This window comes from Hippocampus guttulatus, chromosome 23 (genome assembly GCF_054856545.1).
Source record: "Hippocampus guttulatus isolate MCC_2025c chromosome 23, RoL_Hgut_1.0, whole genome shotgun sequence".
Classification (NCBI taxonomy): domain Eukaryota; kingdom Metazoa; phylum Chordata; class Actinopteri; order Syngnathiformes; family Syngnathidae; genus Hippocampus; species Hippocampus guttulatus.
Genome location: NC_141283.1, coordinates 1,645,329 through 1,663,141, shown reverse-complemented (window position 1 = coordinate 1,663,141; position 17,813 = coordinate 1,645,329). Strand labels below are relative to the sequence as shown.

Genomic DNA, 17,813 nt, shown 5'->3' with positions numbered 1-17,813 from the left:
GCTGTAACGCAGGCAAACATGCTCTCTATTTGTCGGTTTACATAACGGGAAAAGCGTTTAGCTGGCATCGCTCGAAGGGGGAACAACCTTCTTGATAAATTCCTCAGTGTTTTGTTGGAACTCGCTTTAGCAATCCCCTCATCTCTCCTCTTTCGGGCCCTTGCAAACTTTTCTGACAAAGTTGGTCCCGGAGCCGTGTCAGAAAAGAAATCATCAACGGTCAAAGGAGGAGAAATAATGCTCATCGAGGTGAAAATCGATTCGGTTCACGGCAAGGGAGATTTAACGTTTTCTAAGCAACTCCCTAGATTCCCATCCTTAGATATCGTGGATGCTCAAAATGTCCAAGCCTATGTCGCAGATATGCCCCCCCACCCCCCCAAAAAAATAACAGTGCCCACCCCCTTGATAATTATCATTATCCAGTATTGATTCATCACACGGGTTTAGCGGTTGAGTCGATTAGCAGATTAGCTCTGATTCTTGTTCTTGCTTGTAACCTGGCACTTGTTGCTAGGCAGAACTCAAAAGGCTAATCTTTGAGAAATGAATCACCACTGCATCTTAAACCTTAAAAAAACAAACAAAAACAAAATGAAAACGAGCACCGGCTGCCGGATTGGGTGGGGCGAGCAGCCTCCTGCCCCGAATGCAAATTCCCGATTGTATTACAACGACTACTTCTGCTCGACAATCACAATGTCTCTGTTCTCACATTCACCCCGCCGTCTCAACCCAAACAGTCGAGGCAGGTCACTGCCCGTTAAATTCTTAATCGACTTTTTTTTTAATAAAAAAGGCAACATTAGAAACAAATTATGGAATCAGTCATAACGCGATTTCAAGATAACAACCAACAGTCACTGCAGCAGATTGTCTTCGGGTGACTTATGAATTTTTTATCATAACTGGCCTAATTGCTTAACCATCCATATGCTGGCTAATCGGTGAATGGGGGAGGACAGGGTGGGAGTGGGGGGGGGGGGGGGGGGTACGTCACAGTTCTCAAAAGCAACATCATGACTCCTCGAGTCTCCGTCCAACCCGTGCACTGCAATCAAGCCAACGTTAGCTTGTCGTAGCTGCTACGCTAGTAGCACGACTTAGAGACAGGTCGGTGACACATACACAGGTTGTTCTTCCTCAGATGCAGCGGCGTGTAGCTTCTTTTTACGCTTGCGCGACAGGAATGTTTTAATCGCGGGTTGCATAAATCTCCTCTTTGAATAACCTTAATCGGAAGCGTGGTTATGAAATCTGAACTGATCAAAGGTCAAAGCCAATTAAGCAGCGCTGTCCAACTTCCGTTGCTCACTTCACAGTCAATGACACACACACACACACACACACAAAAACAAGACAAAACACAAGACACGTGTGTTTTAGTTTCACACAGGAAGCTCCTGTAGCTCCCGGAATTAGCCGAACAGTAGTTTAAGAAAGCTAAAGACAAGTGGAGCCCGTGGGGAGTTTTTATTTTTTTTTCCACTCCTTCAACCGTCTCCCCCCCGCCCCCGGTCCCAGGAAACTCCCTGCTAGCTCTCCTCGCAGGAGACAACAGCTGCACATTCTCACTTTTCACTCGCTGTTTGAACTCGACCCCAAAACAAACAATTACACACACACACACAAAATAGGATCACCTCTTACATTAACGCGAGTACAGCAGACATAATTATGGGGGATATTGCTGATACGAGGGTGCGCTATAATTCTGCGTTCTGTTCAAGTTGTCTTGTATTGTTTGACTGGGAAAACAAGAGGAAGTCATTTCTCCTCCTTCCAGCTGGCCTTATATCGAAGCCATTGTGTCAACGCTGCCCTGTGTCAATATCCGCGCGTGTGTGTGCCCATAATTACAGATGTGCCCTATTTATTTTTTTTCTAAGATGGTTTTCAAGTTTAAAAAATGAAGGTGAATGGAGATGAATGGGAATAACTCCAGGCTACAACTCCCGCCCATGCAGAAAGTGTTCAAAAGTATCTCCCTGATTGAAAACAAGCGATGTCAAAAGGCTTTGATGGATGAAAGGATGAAAGAAAAACACAACGCACGTCGTGTAGATAGATATATGCTGACTGCAGCTTTCTAAGAAATCAGTTCCAAAAGAGACAGGCAAGGACTACTGGAATCATTACAGCCAAACTAAGGAAACTCAGAGATGCATCTGGCACTGGTATGTGTTGGCTTGTATTTTATTTGTTTTTTAATTGAATCTTTTTGTGAGCTCTTCGATGCAAATATTAATTGTTGAATCATCTAGCCATGGAATATATCTCATTTATCTTTGGTGAAAAGTGATCAGCCGAAACTAAAACTTCTGAAGTGTGCATTTTGACTCAATCAAGCGACTTCGGTTTTTGATATATTGAGATGGTAAGATATCTGTGATGTGTCGCAGGACAGTGAAAAACACTGCCTTCAAGAAGAAAGGTTTGCCACTTCATCAACGATTGCCTTTCTCCTTTTATTTAAAAAAAAAATATATAATGATCTAAATTACATCTGGATTGCCCATTTCGCTTCAGTGGGAAATGGGCTGCGTTTCCAAAAGTAGCCGTAAGAGGGCGCAGTAAGCCCCAAATAACTGCAACCGGGGAAGTTGCTTGTCTTCAGACAAAAGAGACCACTCTGCTTATTACGAAGCACAGAAACTAGAGGGAAACATTCCCGTCATCCACTTGGAGCAAATATGATTTATATCATGAGGATTGTGCATATTTTTTTAAAACCAGTATGGTGACGTATATATTTGCAGTAAACAACAAATCGCAGCCTTTCTGTTTTGAGGTCAAGAGGTTTTGAAATAAAATCTTGCTGGAAAAAAAAAAATAATAATAATGTCGATTTGAAAAATACAAGAAACGTCCACATCAAAATGATAGCTTTACGACACAGCGCCGTCATTATGTCTAGTTTTGAATGTTTATCTGCATTCACCTTGTGAGAAAGAGCGACCGACTACAAGCATAACAGCTCCCGAGCCCCCCCTCCCTCCATTCTGCACCCTCGATCAACCCTCCCACTCGGCCTCCTCCAGGCACGGGGGGTAGTAGGGGGGGGGTGGAGGGGGAGGAGCCATCCCGCCTTTGCCTGCCAGCCTTCGGAGTGTAAAACAGTGCAGCCAGCCACGGTGCGTGTCAGAGGGCTGTCTGTGCTCCCCACGTCGATGACTGCTTCACATCTGGTGTCTGTGTCGCTACTCACTGCCACTGCAGAGACCACAACCGGTCCACGCGAGAACAAGCACAAGTCACAGATAAGGTAAGAGCCCCCCCCCCCCCCCTCCAAGAAAGCCTTGGGTGTCCAACGCGTGTGTTGTCATTTGCAAACGCGCACCTTTTTACGCACGGGTGGCACATTTTACGCGCAGAGTGGGAGGAAAAAAAAAAAGTCACACGGGACCGGAGTGTGAATGGAATGCAGACTGCGTGTCTGTGTGCGGGCTTTGAGCCACGCGCGTGTCCAGGTACAGCAAGGGTCTTCATGAGGTTTTTTTCTTTTTCTCCTCCACGCAGGTTTCTCAAGCGTGGGAAAGGATGCCGGCGATTGTAAGCAAAAACTCAGACATGGAGTTCGACTCTTTACAACCGTGCTTCTACCCGGATGAGGACGACTTCTACTTCTGTGGTCCCGACTCGGCGCCACCGGGGGAGGACATCTGGAAGAAATTCGAGTTGCTGCCCACTCCGCCCCTTTCCCCGAGCCGCGCCGCTCTACCCGGGGAGCCGGCGGCAGCCTCCCCGGAGGCGGACCTCCTGGGCTTCGGCTTGGGGGACCCACTGGACTGGGCTTCGGAGCTGCTCCTCCTGCCCGAAGACGACATCTGGGGGGCATCTGACGATATGGATCTGTTCGGTTCCGCTTTGGATACAAACCCAAACAGCATCATCCTCCAGGACTGTATGTGGAGTGGATTCTCGGCCAGAGAGAAGCTGGAGAGGGCGGTCACGGAGAAACTCGGGAAGGCTATTACGAGTGCCGCGGTGGTCGCGGCGGTGGCTCCGGCGGCTTCGGTTCCCTCCACCGGGAGGCGGGACGTGTGCGTAAAAGCGCCCGAGGTGGCGAGCCGCAGCGCGGCGTCGGAATGCGTGGACCCGGCGGTGGTGTTCCCCTTCCCCGTGAACAAGAGCGGCGGCGGCTGCGGCGGGGGGGACTCGAGCGTCAGCGCGCCCGCGACGCACGGGAGCGCCCACAGCGACTCGGGTAAGAATATGGCGAGCGTGTCAACAAATGTCTTTGTCTGCGGCGAGTTGACCGCCAAACGCGACGAAAAGCGCACTGGTATGACGTTCATATGACTGGAAGGCAATCGGATTACACGCGCGCGCGCACGCGCGGTCAACTGAGTTGATGTAATCAGACGCCTCTCCTTAAAACAGATGGCGGCAAAATATGGAACTGTGTGTGCCCAATTGCCATGTGGTTAACCCCCCCCCCCCACTCCTCCCCCCGGCGACCCCCACCAAAAGATTTAGACTTCATAAAGGCAGAACGGAAGAGATGATTTAGTGTAAGACTGTGGATCACGTCACTCATTGGCGGGACGTCACGTGACCCAAACATGCAATGATGTCATCATTGGACTACCACAAAAAAAATGTTGACGCTGCACTGTTATGAGGGGGATGACACGAGATGGGAAGTGGAGGGGGAGGGGGGGCGTTTATCAATTGAGGAATCATCTAAGCAAACACCAAAGAGGAGCACAAAGAGCACCCAACTTGGCACGGAGTGTACGCTCAAGGCAGCCTCGCCAAAAACGCCTCCTCCGCTACACACAAAGCAGGGGAGGGTCCTCTCTCTTTGTGTGTGTGCGTGTGTTTCTAAGGGGCCGGCAGCTTTGAACAAGCGCTCCATCCCGACAGCTGTCTGCCTGGCGCCCCTCCAAGCCGGGGGTGGGGTGGGGTTAAAAGCGCGGTGATCCGATTGCTGTCGCACGCACGCCGTGTCGAAGACTCGCAGAGCCAATAAGACACAAAAACATAACCCCCCCCCCCAAAAAACAAGCTTTTAGGTGTAGTGCCGTCTGCTGGATGGGCTTGGTCACTGCACCGCCTGGCTGCAAGTGGACCGCGACATCAAGAAGCCGAAAAGCGGCCTTTGCATTCGGGACCGATATCAGGACGCGCATCCGTTTCTCAAGGGTTCTTCGCTGACAGTGTCAGGCCTTGTCTTAAAGAAGGTCCGCTGTCTTTGTCAAAGGTCAAAGTCGGCGCCTGAGACAAAGACGATGGGCGACTTCCGACTCGTCCCACCCTAGACCAAGCCGATTAGAAGTTGCGAAGGCAGAGAGCCAACTTGCCCGCTCAGCACTGAGACTCGACGTGTCAACGCCTGCGCGGCAGATTAGCCGAGCGGTGACTGACGCTAAGCATTAAGGCGATTCTGCTTATGCAAACAGCGTTGAGCAACACTCGCTTTATCGGTCTTGTATAAGACGCGCCGGCTCGTGCATACCTGTCACCAGCCGGTACACATATCACAGTGGGAGAAGACCTGACAGATTAACTCATTCTGTTTTACTTTCCCAGAAGAAGAGGATGAGGAAGAGGATGATGACGAAGAGGAGGAGGAGGAAGATGATGATGAAGACGAGGAGGAGGAGGAGGAGGAAGAGGAGGAGATTGACGTGGTCACCGTAGAAAAGAGGCGTTCCACAATCAGCAAAGCCGCCGTGGCGTCCAGAAGTCAAGACCAGAGGGGGTCCGCCGGCGGCGCGGGATCGGGCTCGGCGGGTCGCTTCGTCAGCCGAGCCCCCCAGGAGCTCATCCTGAAGAGAAGCTCGGTGCACCAGCAGCAACACAACTACGCCGCGCCCTCGCCGTACACGTCGGACGACGACCCGGCGCCGCCTCCCAAGAAACAGAGGACGTCGGACGTGGCGAAAGCCCCGACGCGAACCGCCTCTTCGTCCTGCGCGTCGGGCCCGCGCGGCAAGCGCAGCTCCAGCGGCGACAGCAGCCCCAGGGGGGGCTCCGACTCGGAGGACAGCGAGCGCCGGCGCAACCACAACATCCTGGAGCGCCAGCGCCGCAACGACCTGCGCTCTAGCTTCCTGACGCTACGCGACCACGTACCCGAGCTAGCATACAACGAGAAGGCGGCCAAGGTGTTGATCCTCAAGAAGGCCACCGAGTACGTCAGCTCCCTGGACAGGGAGGAACGGCGGCTCCAGCTGGAAAAGGACAGGCTGCAGGCCCGCCGGCAGCAGCTGATGCGCAGGCTGGAACTGGCGAGGACTCGCTGACGCGCCGCCAGCGCCCGTCGACACCCAGAACACTCACATACCTTCCCCGGGATGCGCCGAAAACAGCCTCAATCCACCCAGTCTAGATGGGTAACCTTTGGAGTTGGCCTTGACACTTAAGCACAGACACGCAGGCCCCCCCCAACCAACCCCCCCACATGTACACAAACGTCTCGGAAGGGGGCGGATGCTTATTTGGAGGGACGTCGGGACTTTCACTGCCGCCACTTTTTTTGCACATTTGTTGACGTTAAGAATGTTTAGGGTTTACTTTTTCAATCCAGTCACATTGAGGAACGATAAAGAATGAGGAAATAGAGGCTTTTTTTATATCAAGTTTTGGTATTATTTGTATTGTATGCATTGTTTGTTTGTTTTTTTGTACTCACTGTGACACCAGCCTGGAATCAAGTGGATTCCTACCGGGAGCGGTGTTGGAGGGCACTTTGCTCGGAGTGCTCGACTCAACTAAGGAGTCATGCACAACTCTAACTTTGCCTTCACAACTGCAAAAGCGGACAACTTTATACAAAATAGAAAAACAAAGACTCTATGGACACAAGCGATGATGCCACTACAGGTTTTCTCTCACTCCTCCATCACACTGGTGCTCCAACCAAGTAAAAATGGATGTATACCTGTGCACCTTTCTCGCCGACACTTTTGTATATACAGTGCATAGAAAGTCTACACACCCCTGTTCAACTGCCAGGTTTTTGTAATGTTAAAAAAAAAAACAACAAAAAAAAACGAAAGAGGGCAAGAATAAATCTTTCAACTTTTTTTACACTATTAATGTGCTCTACTGTATAATCTGTACAACTTCATTTTTAAAAAAATGAGCGGTTAAGTCAAATGTGAGAGGTTTGCATAAGTGTGCACACCCTCTTGGAAGTGAGAAAGTGGCTGTGTTCAGAACTCATCAGATTTTAACTCGGGGAAATGGGAGTTTAAAGTGCTTCTGATGATCCCTAAATCAAGCGGAGCTATTCTAGTTGGCTCTTCCGGACATTTTGGAAGTCACATTCGAGAGCAAAGGGTTCACAGAGAGCTTCCACAGCATTAGAGGGATCTCACTGTTCAAAGGCATCAGTTAGGAGAAGAGTACAAAAGAATTTCCAAGGCATTAAAATACACTATAGATCCTCTGATGCTACCAAGAGCAGAATATCTGTCCAAAATAGTTAATAAGATGACAAGAAAACTGAGCATGGAGGCTGCTAAAAAACCAACAATAATATTTAAAAATTTGCAGGAAACTCTGGCATGTACTGGCTGTTTGGTATACGTGACAACAATCTCCTGTCTTCAAAATCATCCAAAGCTTGGCAACACTTTGCAAAATCACATTTGAAATCTAAGCCTGTCGGGAAATGTGTTGTCGTTGGATGACGCTAAGGTATTTTTTGGAGCCTAAGTGAAAGTGGAGGGAATTATGAACAGTTCTAAATGAAAGTCGGCGATTTAAAATAAGATGGATATGAAGACGTCATCTCCAGTGGCCAAAAGCAGAAATCCGAATCCACACAAGTGTGGCTGAGTCCGGTTTTAAAATGGCCAATGCAGAGTCCGAATGTGAATCAGGTGGAACTGTCGGGGTGATCTGAAGAGTTCTGTGCACCGTTGATCCCTTTAAAGTCGGACATATTGGCGCAATTGTTGCCGCACTGCGAGGCTCCAACGCAAAGAGAACAACCGGCAATGGGATCTGAGTTTGAGGGTGTGCACATTTATGCAACTAGCTTTTTGAACAATTTTTCTTTTCCCGATGGAGATGTCCATGTTATAGACTACGTTAATAATGGAAAACGTTTTGAAATGACTTATTGTCACATTTCTTTATGTCGCAAAAATGTTGCCTTTGAACAGGGGTGCAGACTTTTTTTTTTTATTTGCCGTCACAACAGTCTACAGACAAAATACACTCAGATCTGCCTTGTTTTGGAAAACATTTTGTCCTCTTTTTTTTTTTATTACATTTTTTAATAAATCTATACACGTCAGGAAGCTGCCAATAATAACTGGACTGGAAGTTTATATACAATTTTTAAAAAGTACTGTAAGGTTTCAATTTTTGAGAGTCACGAACTTTGTAATATAACGATATTTTGCTTTCGCCCCCCGCCCTCCTCTCTTTTTTTTCACCTTTGTATCGTATCGTTTTACTAATTCTACACACCTTTACGCTTTTTAGTGTGAACCTGATACATACTAAATTTGATACTTATATTTTCGTATGAAAATGAGTTCTCGGTAGATATCACTTATCTTCTTTCATCTTCGATCTCAAACTTTTGTACAGCAAATGTGTTCTATCCTAATGTACTTTTTTTTTTTAATCCTTTCCCCTCTTCCCCCTTTTGCTTATATTTGTAACTATCGGGTGCATAGAACTGGGAATCTGGATATGAGATGTTTTTTTTTCTCCCCCCTCCCTCCCGATTTTTAAAAATGTACATTTATTAGTGCTGCAACTCATAGCACTTTGAAATACCTCATTTTGACAAATAAATAGACATCATTAAACCGGCATCTTGGTTGTTGTGACTCTTTTGCCCCCCCCCCGCCACACCCCTCCTTTATTTATTTTACAATTTCCTTATTTGTTTTCTTGCTGACGGAGAAATAAAGACTTTTGGATCCTCTTCCCCCCCCCCCCCCCCCCAGCCACCCACGCACCCACCTACACGCACTTCAAGTGCGTGGAAACACACACCCGCGCGCAACACCCACTCGCGACTACATTGTTCCGCCCGTCGCCATGGAAACTAGAGCAGCTGCTGAGTGGCAGACACAGAGAGCGAGTCTTTTCATTTGTCCGTGTATTTCTGCCTGTGCGCATGAATGCAAATGCGTGTGTGTACCTATTGTACACCCCCCCTCCCACCCCGCCCCACGGCCCCAACCACTACCGTGTCGCCACCTCCTGTTCTGCGTGTGGCCCTCGGGTGTCTGATACCCTCGACCTTGCTCGCCCGGCAGCCACAATGCCAGGCCAAGCCTGGATACTGTTTACCAACATCGGCCACATGGCTCCAGCCCCCCCCCCCCCCCCACCTTTCCCTCCCTCCGCCATCGCCGGGCTTGAGCCCAACTATGTGCCACTCAGGGGCCGGGCCAGGCGTTCTATGGAGATGGCTGAAAGAGAAATCTGTTGCCACGGTCCGAGTCGCCATTCAGCGGGACGGGGCGCGCGCAGAAGGGGGACGAGAAAAAGGCCAGGAGGGAATTAAACACACTTGGCCGATGACTTTTGAGTAATCCCTTTTAGCCAAGAAAGAAAGGGACTTTCTCTTTCCCGCTCAAACGATTTTAGCCGACTATCCTCCAGCTCACCGTCGGCCGCAGTCGCCGAGGCACCCGGAGATACGCTCACGACGTAAAGACGCTACATGAAGACGGATGACTTTGTTTTGGACTTGAGACAGCTCGAGACCGAGGTCTCTCGGCGGGGGAGTGCAACTGGTGGATTACGTAACAGGGGTCTGGTGTCTGCATGTGTGCGGATGCGACAGGAGTCTGCCGTCTTTGCCTAGTGTGCGCTCCCAAGCGGCCTCCTCCCATCCCCTCCACCATCTGCCTGATGGCTTATCCCGACTAGATTACCAGATGAAAACAAATTCGCGGACAGTAACGGAAAGGGCGAAGAAAAATGGCGCACATGCAGATTAACTGTGAGAGTTAATTGTCGAGAAACATTTATAAAATAATAACTTTTCTTTCTATGCGTAGCAGTTTCGCTCATCAATGACTTCGTCGAAGGGGCAATTTTTTTTTTCCCCGTAGGTTAATCCCAGAGACCCGAAAACATGACAATCTAACAAATCGGTTTTCAACGTTTTTTAATTCACATTGTGTATCGCAGCAAATGTATTTTCTTGTCTCGAAACATTTTCAGTGAGGCAATTTCAAGCAGAAATAAAAATTTAGTTCCAGGCCACTCATCTCATTCGACGTACGCTGTCATGCGGCGCGATTCATATCTCGTTTCTATTCGAATAGCTGCGTCGTGAATAAGCTGTACACACTCCACATTCATGCGGCGACAAGTAGACTTCCGTGACAAGTGTTCTTGATCACACACCCGCTTCTTAATTCCGGTGTTTGCCGATCACATAGTGTCAACCTGAAGTTAGCTTAGCGATTAGCATGGCTTCTCCAACTTTCCTTGTCACCCCTTCATGAGAACGATATTCATCTGCAGTGCATTTGCCACCAACAGAAGCGCTAATTACTGACAGCTCTGTGAAACCGCAACGCGTTTAGCCGCAATTGATGCAGTCGAAAAGCTCTTTGCGAGCTACCTGTCGCGACTTAAGTAAACACCAAACTAGCTTTGACCTCACACTACCGATATGTGTGCGTCCAGCCCAGAAAAAATCAACGGTTGATTTTCAGTGGCGGACATCATAAGTCTACCTTTGCCCCCCCCCCCCACCCCCCTCCCAAAAAGGCACACTTCGTGCTTGTCTGAAACAAGGCTCATTTCACAGAATTAAACAAACATATGGCAATGGCTTTTCCTTGATTAATACCCATTATCCTGCCTGGACTGGGTCGCTGGTTAGACAGTCCAGACAAAGACACACACACACACACACACACACACACACACACACACACACACACACACACACACACACACACACACACACACACACACACACGCACGCACGCACACACACACACACACACACACACACACACACACACACACACACACACACACACACACATGCACATGCACATTTCTTAATGGGTTTACAAATCTCTTGACTGGCATACATTAAAGCTGTACAGGAGATAAGGCGGCGTGTTTTTTTTGTTTTGTTTCGTTTCCTCACTTCCAATGACGACACTTGGGACAAGACTTCTATTGTGCTGCCGGACACCCGATCTGTATTCAACATGTTAACCTCCCCATATGGTGCAAACAATGGCTGCTGTATGTGGGTACACAACTGTGTGTGTGTGTGTGTGTGGTGTGCCCAACCTCTGCACAAAGGCATGCCCGTCACCCATTGCCAAGAGCCATGCGATGTGTGTGAGAGGAGGAAGGGAGAGAGAGAGGGGGCGGGGGGGTCCACCATCTGTTGAGGGGACCAGTGTGGCCGCAGGTGCTCCGAGACTCTGCGTGTGTGAGGGACATTTTAGGGAGGGTCGAAAGACATGGACGTGTGTGGGCAGGGCATGAGGGTCAGGTCAGTTTTTGTCAAGGGAGTCTCGTGCCAAAGGAGTATAACGCGGGAGTTGTTGACAAAGAGATGCGAGCTTACAGTAATTGCAGGGCACATATAGTGGACAGGGAAGAGAGACAAAGAGGGAGGGGGGGGGGGGGCGAGAGAGAGAGAGAAGGAGGCCTGAGTGTTTGATCAAAGTTTACCAAGTCTGAGGACATTTGCATACAGATGGTACTGTAGCGCGGCCCACCCCAACCCCAGCATACCTTTCCCTTGCCTTATTTGTCTTTCTCCGTCTCTCTCTCTCTCTCTCTCCCTTACAAGCAAATGTAATAGGGCCGCATTGAAGAATCCATGAATAGCCTTTCAAGAGTGTGCGCCGAGGAAGAAAACGGCCTTGGACGCACAACACAGGGCCTCGGAAAAAAAAAAAGAAAACCCCGGCCGGAGGGATCGCGGGGCAGGAAGGGGAAAAAGACGGAGAGAGATAAAAAAAAAGTGTGATGATTAGGACAGGATTAGTGAAGGGAGAGAGGAGCGACAATGGGAAGAAAGGGGCGGAAAAAGCCACTGTGAAGTGCTAATTATTAAAACAAATTCAGCCAGCGCGGTTTACCTTCGCATATCTATGCTAATGCCGGTCCATTCACCGGCCGCCCTGACTCAGCCTGTATTGATTGTGAATGACATTGCCGCGTCCATCTTTAAGCCCCTCTCAAGTAAGCTATATGTCTCTTTGAAGCGATTGTTCTCACGCAACTGAGCTTTCTGAGCCAAATGTCCTGACGGCATCCAACAACGGCCGAGCCTGAACCAGCCGTCGTCAGCGGGATGCCGCTAAAAGCATTCAAAGAATTATTCACCAATTATTGCCTTCGTTTCAAGTGCTAAAAGTGACCTCAAAATGCATGAAAAGAAATGAAATTGAAACCCGGTAGGGCTCTGGGGTCAATTAATGGACACCGGAGGTCAAAGCAAACACGGTGCGTCAGCATTTAGCTGTTATGCTGCAAACGGAATGAGCTGCCAACAAAACTTAGTTAGCCTCAAGTTTTTGTTCCTCATAACTATGATTGAAGACCTTTTAAAGCATTTCTAGAATCAATTTTAGTAAACAACATTTTAGTTCTCTACTTGCTTTGGAATTCTTCTGTTTTAAATGTCTTAAATTCTTTTGTCTTGACATGTTGTTTTTTTTTAACTCTGACCCTGTGCATGAAATATAAATAACGCCGCCTCGCACGGCTTCACGTTTCAAAAACTAAACTGCTGCATCATCGTTTCATTTAAGAAGCAAAAAAAACCAGTCGTTGCTAAAGTGGTCGGGAGATAAGTGAGAAGACAGTCACGATGATACCCCACAACAAAGTAGCCATTCCCGCCACGAAACGTCAAAGGGAGGATGGAAATATTTTACTCCTGGCCGAACCGCAAAGTCGAGGTTTATCAAAATACAGGGGGGAAGCAACGAGAATAGCGTTTAAATATAGACCTGCAGACCGAAGCTTGCTGAGACCGGATGGATCCACGGACCTCATTGTGAATCGTCGGTGCATCTTTGGAAAGTTTTTTTTTGTGTTCTCTCGGGATGTTAGACGGCAATGACGAAAACACAATATCTGGCCATATGCAATGAAAACCCCATTTGGAACGCCGCGCATGACATGCGATAAAAACAGACTTGTGTGCGACAAAATGTCGATTCGATGCCAAAAATGAACCATTTTATGGCAAATGTTTGCATTTTTTGTGGCAAAGCAGAGCATTTTAAGCACAACGTATATGCCATGATTGTAGGGTGCGTGTGCATCAGTAGTCGCTATTATTTTTAAGCGCATTGTGCAGAACGGTTTGCACACAGATTTAGCATGGTTGTTTAAAAAAAACAAAAAACAAAACATGACCCGCACAACTTAATGGTTGGGTAGCCGAACAAATCGGAATTCAATGTAAAATTTCAAGGAATATGCACCAAGTTTGGACCTTTTTTTTTGTACGGGTTGGTGATGCTAAAAACGGCTCCGACTGTAAGCTAAACGGCGCACATTCCGATTTTTACAATTTTAACCATTTGTTAGAATGCGAGCGAGATCACACATCGTTCTGTCGGGTCACAAACATGGCCTCCCAAGAATAAAAAATACGATTAAAGTTCACGATTGTCGGGGCGGCCATCTTTCTAATCTTTTACCGACATCTGAGAATTTGTTTAGGTCAAACATTTGATTGTTTTTAGTATTCTCACAAATTGGCTCAGTGTTAGTTCCAATTGTCAGTCGGCCTTCAGGATTAGAAAGCGTAAAAATGTGGCGGGGCGTGTGTATTGTTTGTGATTTGATTGCTCCTGACAATCTTCATGCCCCCACTCCCCCCATGCGACGCACCACCGCTTTAACACTCGTTTAGTTCCGCTTGCGAGCTTGATCACGCGGACAGGCCTGACCGTTGACCTGACCCTCCGAGAGATAGGATCGGATTAAAACTAAACCCGCTAAAACACATCTTTTAAGTGATATTTGACATATCCAAGACGCTAGGATGAATCAACGGCGTATAAGCGCCGGAGCTCAACGCAATCCTATTTGGGATGGTAGCTGACCTTTTGAAATAATCTACCCCAGGGGTCAAATAGTGGCCATCATAAATGTTGGAAGGTTTGAACGTTTTTTCAACAGCCTTAATGAGGTTGAATTATTATTATTATTTTTTTAAAGTTAAGTGGTGTCAATCGGGAATTGAAAACTGTGGAAACTCAACTGACCCGTGTGGTCATTCATAAATGAGAGCTCATCTCAGACGCTCAACGTGTGAGTCTCAAAGACAGTGGCTAATTTTCTTATTCCATTTCCATCCTAATAAAAATGATCAGAAACATAATTAAGACATAAGAAAACCTTTATTGGTCTCACAATGGGGAAATTTGCAATCACCAGCAGCAAAAATGGAGGTGTGGGGGGGGGGGGATTAAAAGTGATTATAAGAGCTTGTTTGACTAGAGTTAATCAGTTCAGTTCATAAATCCAGAGTGTGCACACCCTGACAACTTTTTTTTTTACATGTTCGAATTTGGAAACTAATTGTCCTCTATAAGAGAGGATAGAACTATTGCATAATACACTTTCAAAAGAATCATCAGAAACGGTGTGCAAATTACATTATAAACAAGTACCACTAATGGTCTTAATGGTCCGTGAAGTGCGCGGATACGGGCTCATCGTTATATGGCAGAGAGACGGAAAATTGGAAGGGGGGGGGGGGCAAAGAGGAATACGCGAAAATTCGGGGGTAAAAGAGCGTATGAAAAAAGGTCCACGACCTCACTTGCCGACAGTTATCTGTCAGTTTGATGGCGGGCCGAGGACGGGCCAGGGTGGCAGAATCCTCAGCGGGCGCCTGGCTGACACATGTGGGACAGAACCCAGATGAAAATCGGGTTAATGAATCGGAGAGCCAGGCGAGCGGCGGGGTTGCTCTCCTTTCAATAACCCCCTCCCGTCACTATCAGTTGGATCGGCGCTCATCTGCACGCAGCCGGGACAGGCGGGTCAGTAGCAAGTGCGGCCGCCCCCCACCCCAAAAAAGCACCAGGAAAACAATGGATGCTTCTGATGTGTCCATTTTGGAAAGGTTATTACTTGGCTACTTTTGTGTCTCATAAAAGTCAATCAGACACAGTTTATTATTTGCGATGGAGTGTTCCAGTTTGTGGGAGGGGGTGGGCGGCGGAGGGGGTACAATGGAAAGACAATCAACCAAAAGTAGTGCGGACTTAAAAGATGAACATAGCGAATGGGGGTGGTGGTGTGCATGGTGGGCAGTCGAGATGTGGGGGGAGTACCGATACCAGGTATTTGCATTGGGCCTTATTTTACAGTATTGGGTACTTGTTGAGTCTGCCGATACCAGTTACCGATATTTAAGGCAAAAAAAAAAAAATCTGGCATCAAAAAATCCTACCAATAAGTGATGCACATGCAACCTTAAATGGAATTTTTTTTCCACTTCACTTGGGCGCTAGCGTACCTAAAACTCGCTCATATTTTAACTGTTGGCCTGTGACGATAAGAAGAAAAAATAAGAAAGTAACCGACCACTATATCTGCTCACTTGTTTGATATGTTTATTCCGTTCAATGTCATCCTTTCATTTATGAATCTGTGGTCCATGACCACTCCATTACAAGCCTGTCTGCCCGCTGTCACTTGCCTGTGATGGATCGGGACGTTCCAGACACGACCACCAGTCTTCATTTTAATAACATTACCGCTTTTTTTTTCTGTTTCACAGACTCGACACTGATGCAAATGGATGCATCTTAATAAATTGCTAAGAACCATCTTAGCAACCTTCGGTTGCTGATAAAATGAGATTAGGCCGATTAGGAAAGAGGACGAGTGACCGGACTGACGTGCGGCCTCTTCACATTGATAATTCGCCCTATCCAAGCGGATTAAAAAAAAATCTATATATTAGCATGTTTCATGGCAAGCTTATGCCCATCTTCCGTGTTTGACAGCTGTTGAGTCAGACGACGCCATTGTTGAAAATATGAGTCAGTGCGCACTAATCTAATCAGCCAAAAAAAAAAAAAAAACCTCGGTCAAGGATTAAGTCAGTTTTTCGGACATCCATCAACCAACTCCCGGGATTACACACAAGGTTAATTACAGATGAATTCGATTTAGCGGGGACAATGGCTCGATGGCTTGGGTAATAGTGTTCACAGGCAAGGAGGCTGAAGGACTCAAGAAGGGCTCAATGGTGGCTGAGATCAACTCAGGCGTGACACTGATTACTTTAATTGGCGCGAGTGGAGGACATCATTGAATCCTATGGAAAAACTCATGCGTCCCATGCACTTTGGATACCATCAAACACGAAACTCCCTTTTCGGATTTGACGTTTACATTTTAGCGCGTTTCTAAGGATAACGGATAGCATTTTGGTTGACCCAAAGGCTGCACATTTGTAAGACGTCAAAATCACGGGGCATTCGGAGAGAAAATGTTTTTTTTCGGGGTGGAGGCGTAAGCGAGCCGTCGAGCTGCACGTCGTAAATGCGCCACATAAACGCTCGTGCGAACGAATGCACTCAAGCTTTCAAAGGGTAGTGGGGGAGCGAGACTCATGCTGGACTCGTCACAAATCAGAATGATCTTTATCGGCAAAGTATGCAAGAACGTAGAACGAAGAGAGCGTGCCACTAGGCACTGTTTTAAACCCCTTTTGTTTTCCCCTGACAAATCGGTGCACTGTTTGTGTGACCCCTCAGGTTTCCTATTCTGTCTCCCTCTGTTGTTGTTGTTGTTTTTTTTAAATGTCTTCAGGACAGGTTACGTGATTTTTGATGCTGCACACTTGTGACGATCATAACGAATTTGATTTTGTTGCATGTGCGAAGACACAAATATCCGCAATTCACTTTGCAGGGTCTCTGAGGACAGAACGTGAGCACTTTTGCCGCCTCCGCCGATCGCATCAAACGAGTTCTTTGTGATGTAAAACCATTCAAATCAAATCTGGCGCATTTAACTACCACTGAGCGAGACATCCTACCCTGTCGAAGCACATCACAGGTGACGCTATCACCGGCAGCTAAAACAAGTTGGCGGTTAGGGACAGCTGCATCAAAAAGACAACGCCCACTCCAAACGCGAGGGCACAACGGGGATGATTTACCGCGCGGGGCATCTTGCGCACACATTTCCCTCTTTTGTTCCTTGCCGCTTGTCGTTTCGATCGCCGGCAGTGATTAATTTATGTCACTGGGATATTCCCTTCTGTCTTTGTCGCACAAATAACACACACACACACACACGCTTGCGGATACACGGAGGGAAGGAAGGGAGGGAGCGAGTGAGCGAGTGAGCGAGCGAGCGAGCGAGCGGCGGGGCATGCCATTGATGCTCTGATGCGGCTTCATCCATCACTGATAATGGCCAAGGACAGCTGTGTGTTCAGTCTCTCGCCATCACACCGCAAGCTCCAGGCAAACCAATAGACGGGAGGAGGGGGTGTATTTGGTCTACCCCTACCTCCGAATCTGCAGTACTGTCCGGCAACCCTCTACCAACAAACCCCCCCCCCCCCGCGCTGAAAACACCCGCCTGGGGCCAAACCCAGATGGCATGTTGGTGGTAGCTCTGTTGCTAGTCTTTAGCGAACTTCTAAATAGCGAGCGGTGATATGCACACACTAAAAAAAAATAAAAACAACAAGCAAACATCCTCGCGTCGATGATACGCATGATTCTCGGCGCGTGCTCACATTTTCACACAGTCAAGCAGACGCGCTTAAAGGTAGGGTGCACTGTTTAGACTGGAGTTAATGAAGAGATAACAGCTGATGCGATTAGCTTCCGCATGATGGCACTCAGTCTGTG

At 47.7% G+C, this 17,813-nt stretch overlaps 1 protein-coding gene across 2 annotated transcripts; it reads left to right on the top strand.

Moving 5' to 3' along the window:
• The first annotated feature begins 3,105 nt into the window (after positions 1-3,105).
• Positions 3,106-8,781, top strand: LOC147185642 (N-myc proto-oncogene protein-like). 2 transcript variants are annotated; one of them, XM_086104449.1, is made up of 3 exons: positions 3,106-3,265; positions 3,520-4,207; positions 5,539-8,781. In XM_086104449.1, the coding sequence occupies exons 2-3, from the start codon at positions 3,541-3,543 to the stop codon at positions 6,249-6,251; spliced, it is 1,380 nt and encodes a 459-aa protein (XP_085960575.1). In that variant the 5' UTR covers positions 3,106-3,265; positions 3,520-3,540; the 3' UTR covers positions 6,252-8,781. The 2 variants fall into 2 exon arrangements, with proteins under 2 accessions (XP_085960575.1, XP_085960574.1); XM_086104448.1 differs by having other exon boundaries at positions 5,536-8,781.
• Positions 8,782-17,813: the final 9,032 nt, after the last annotated feature.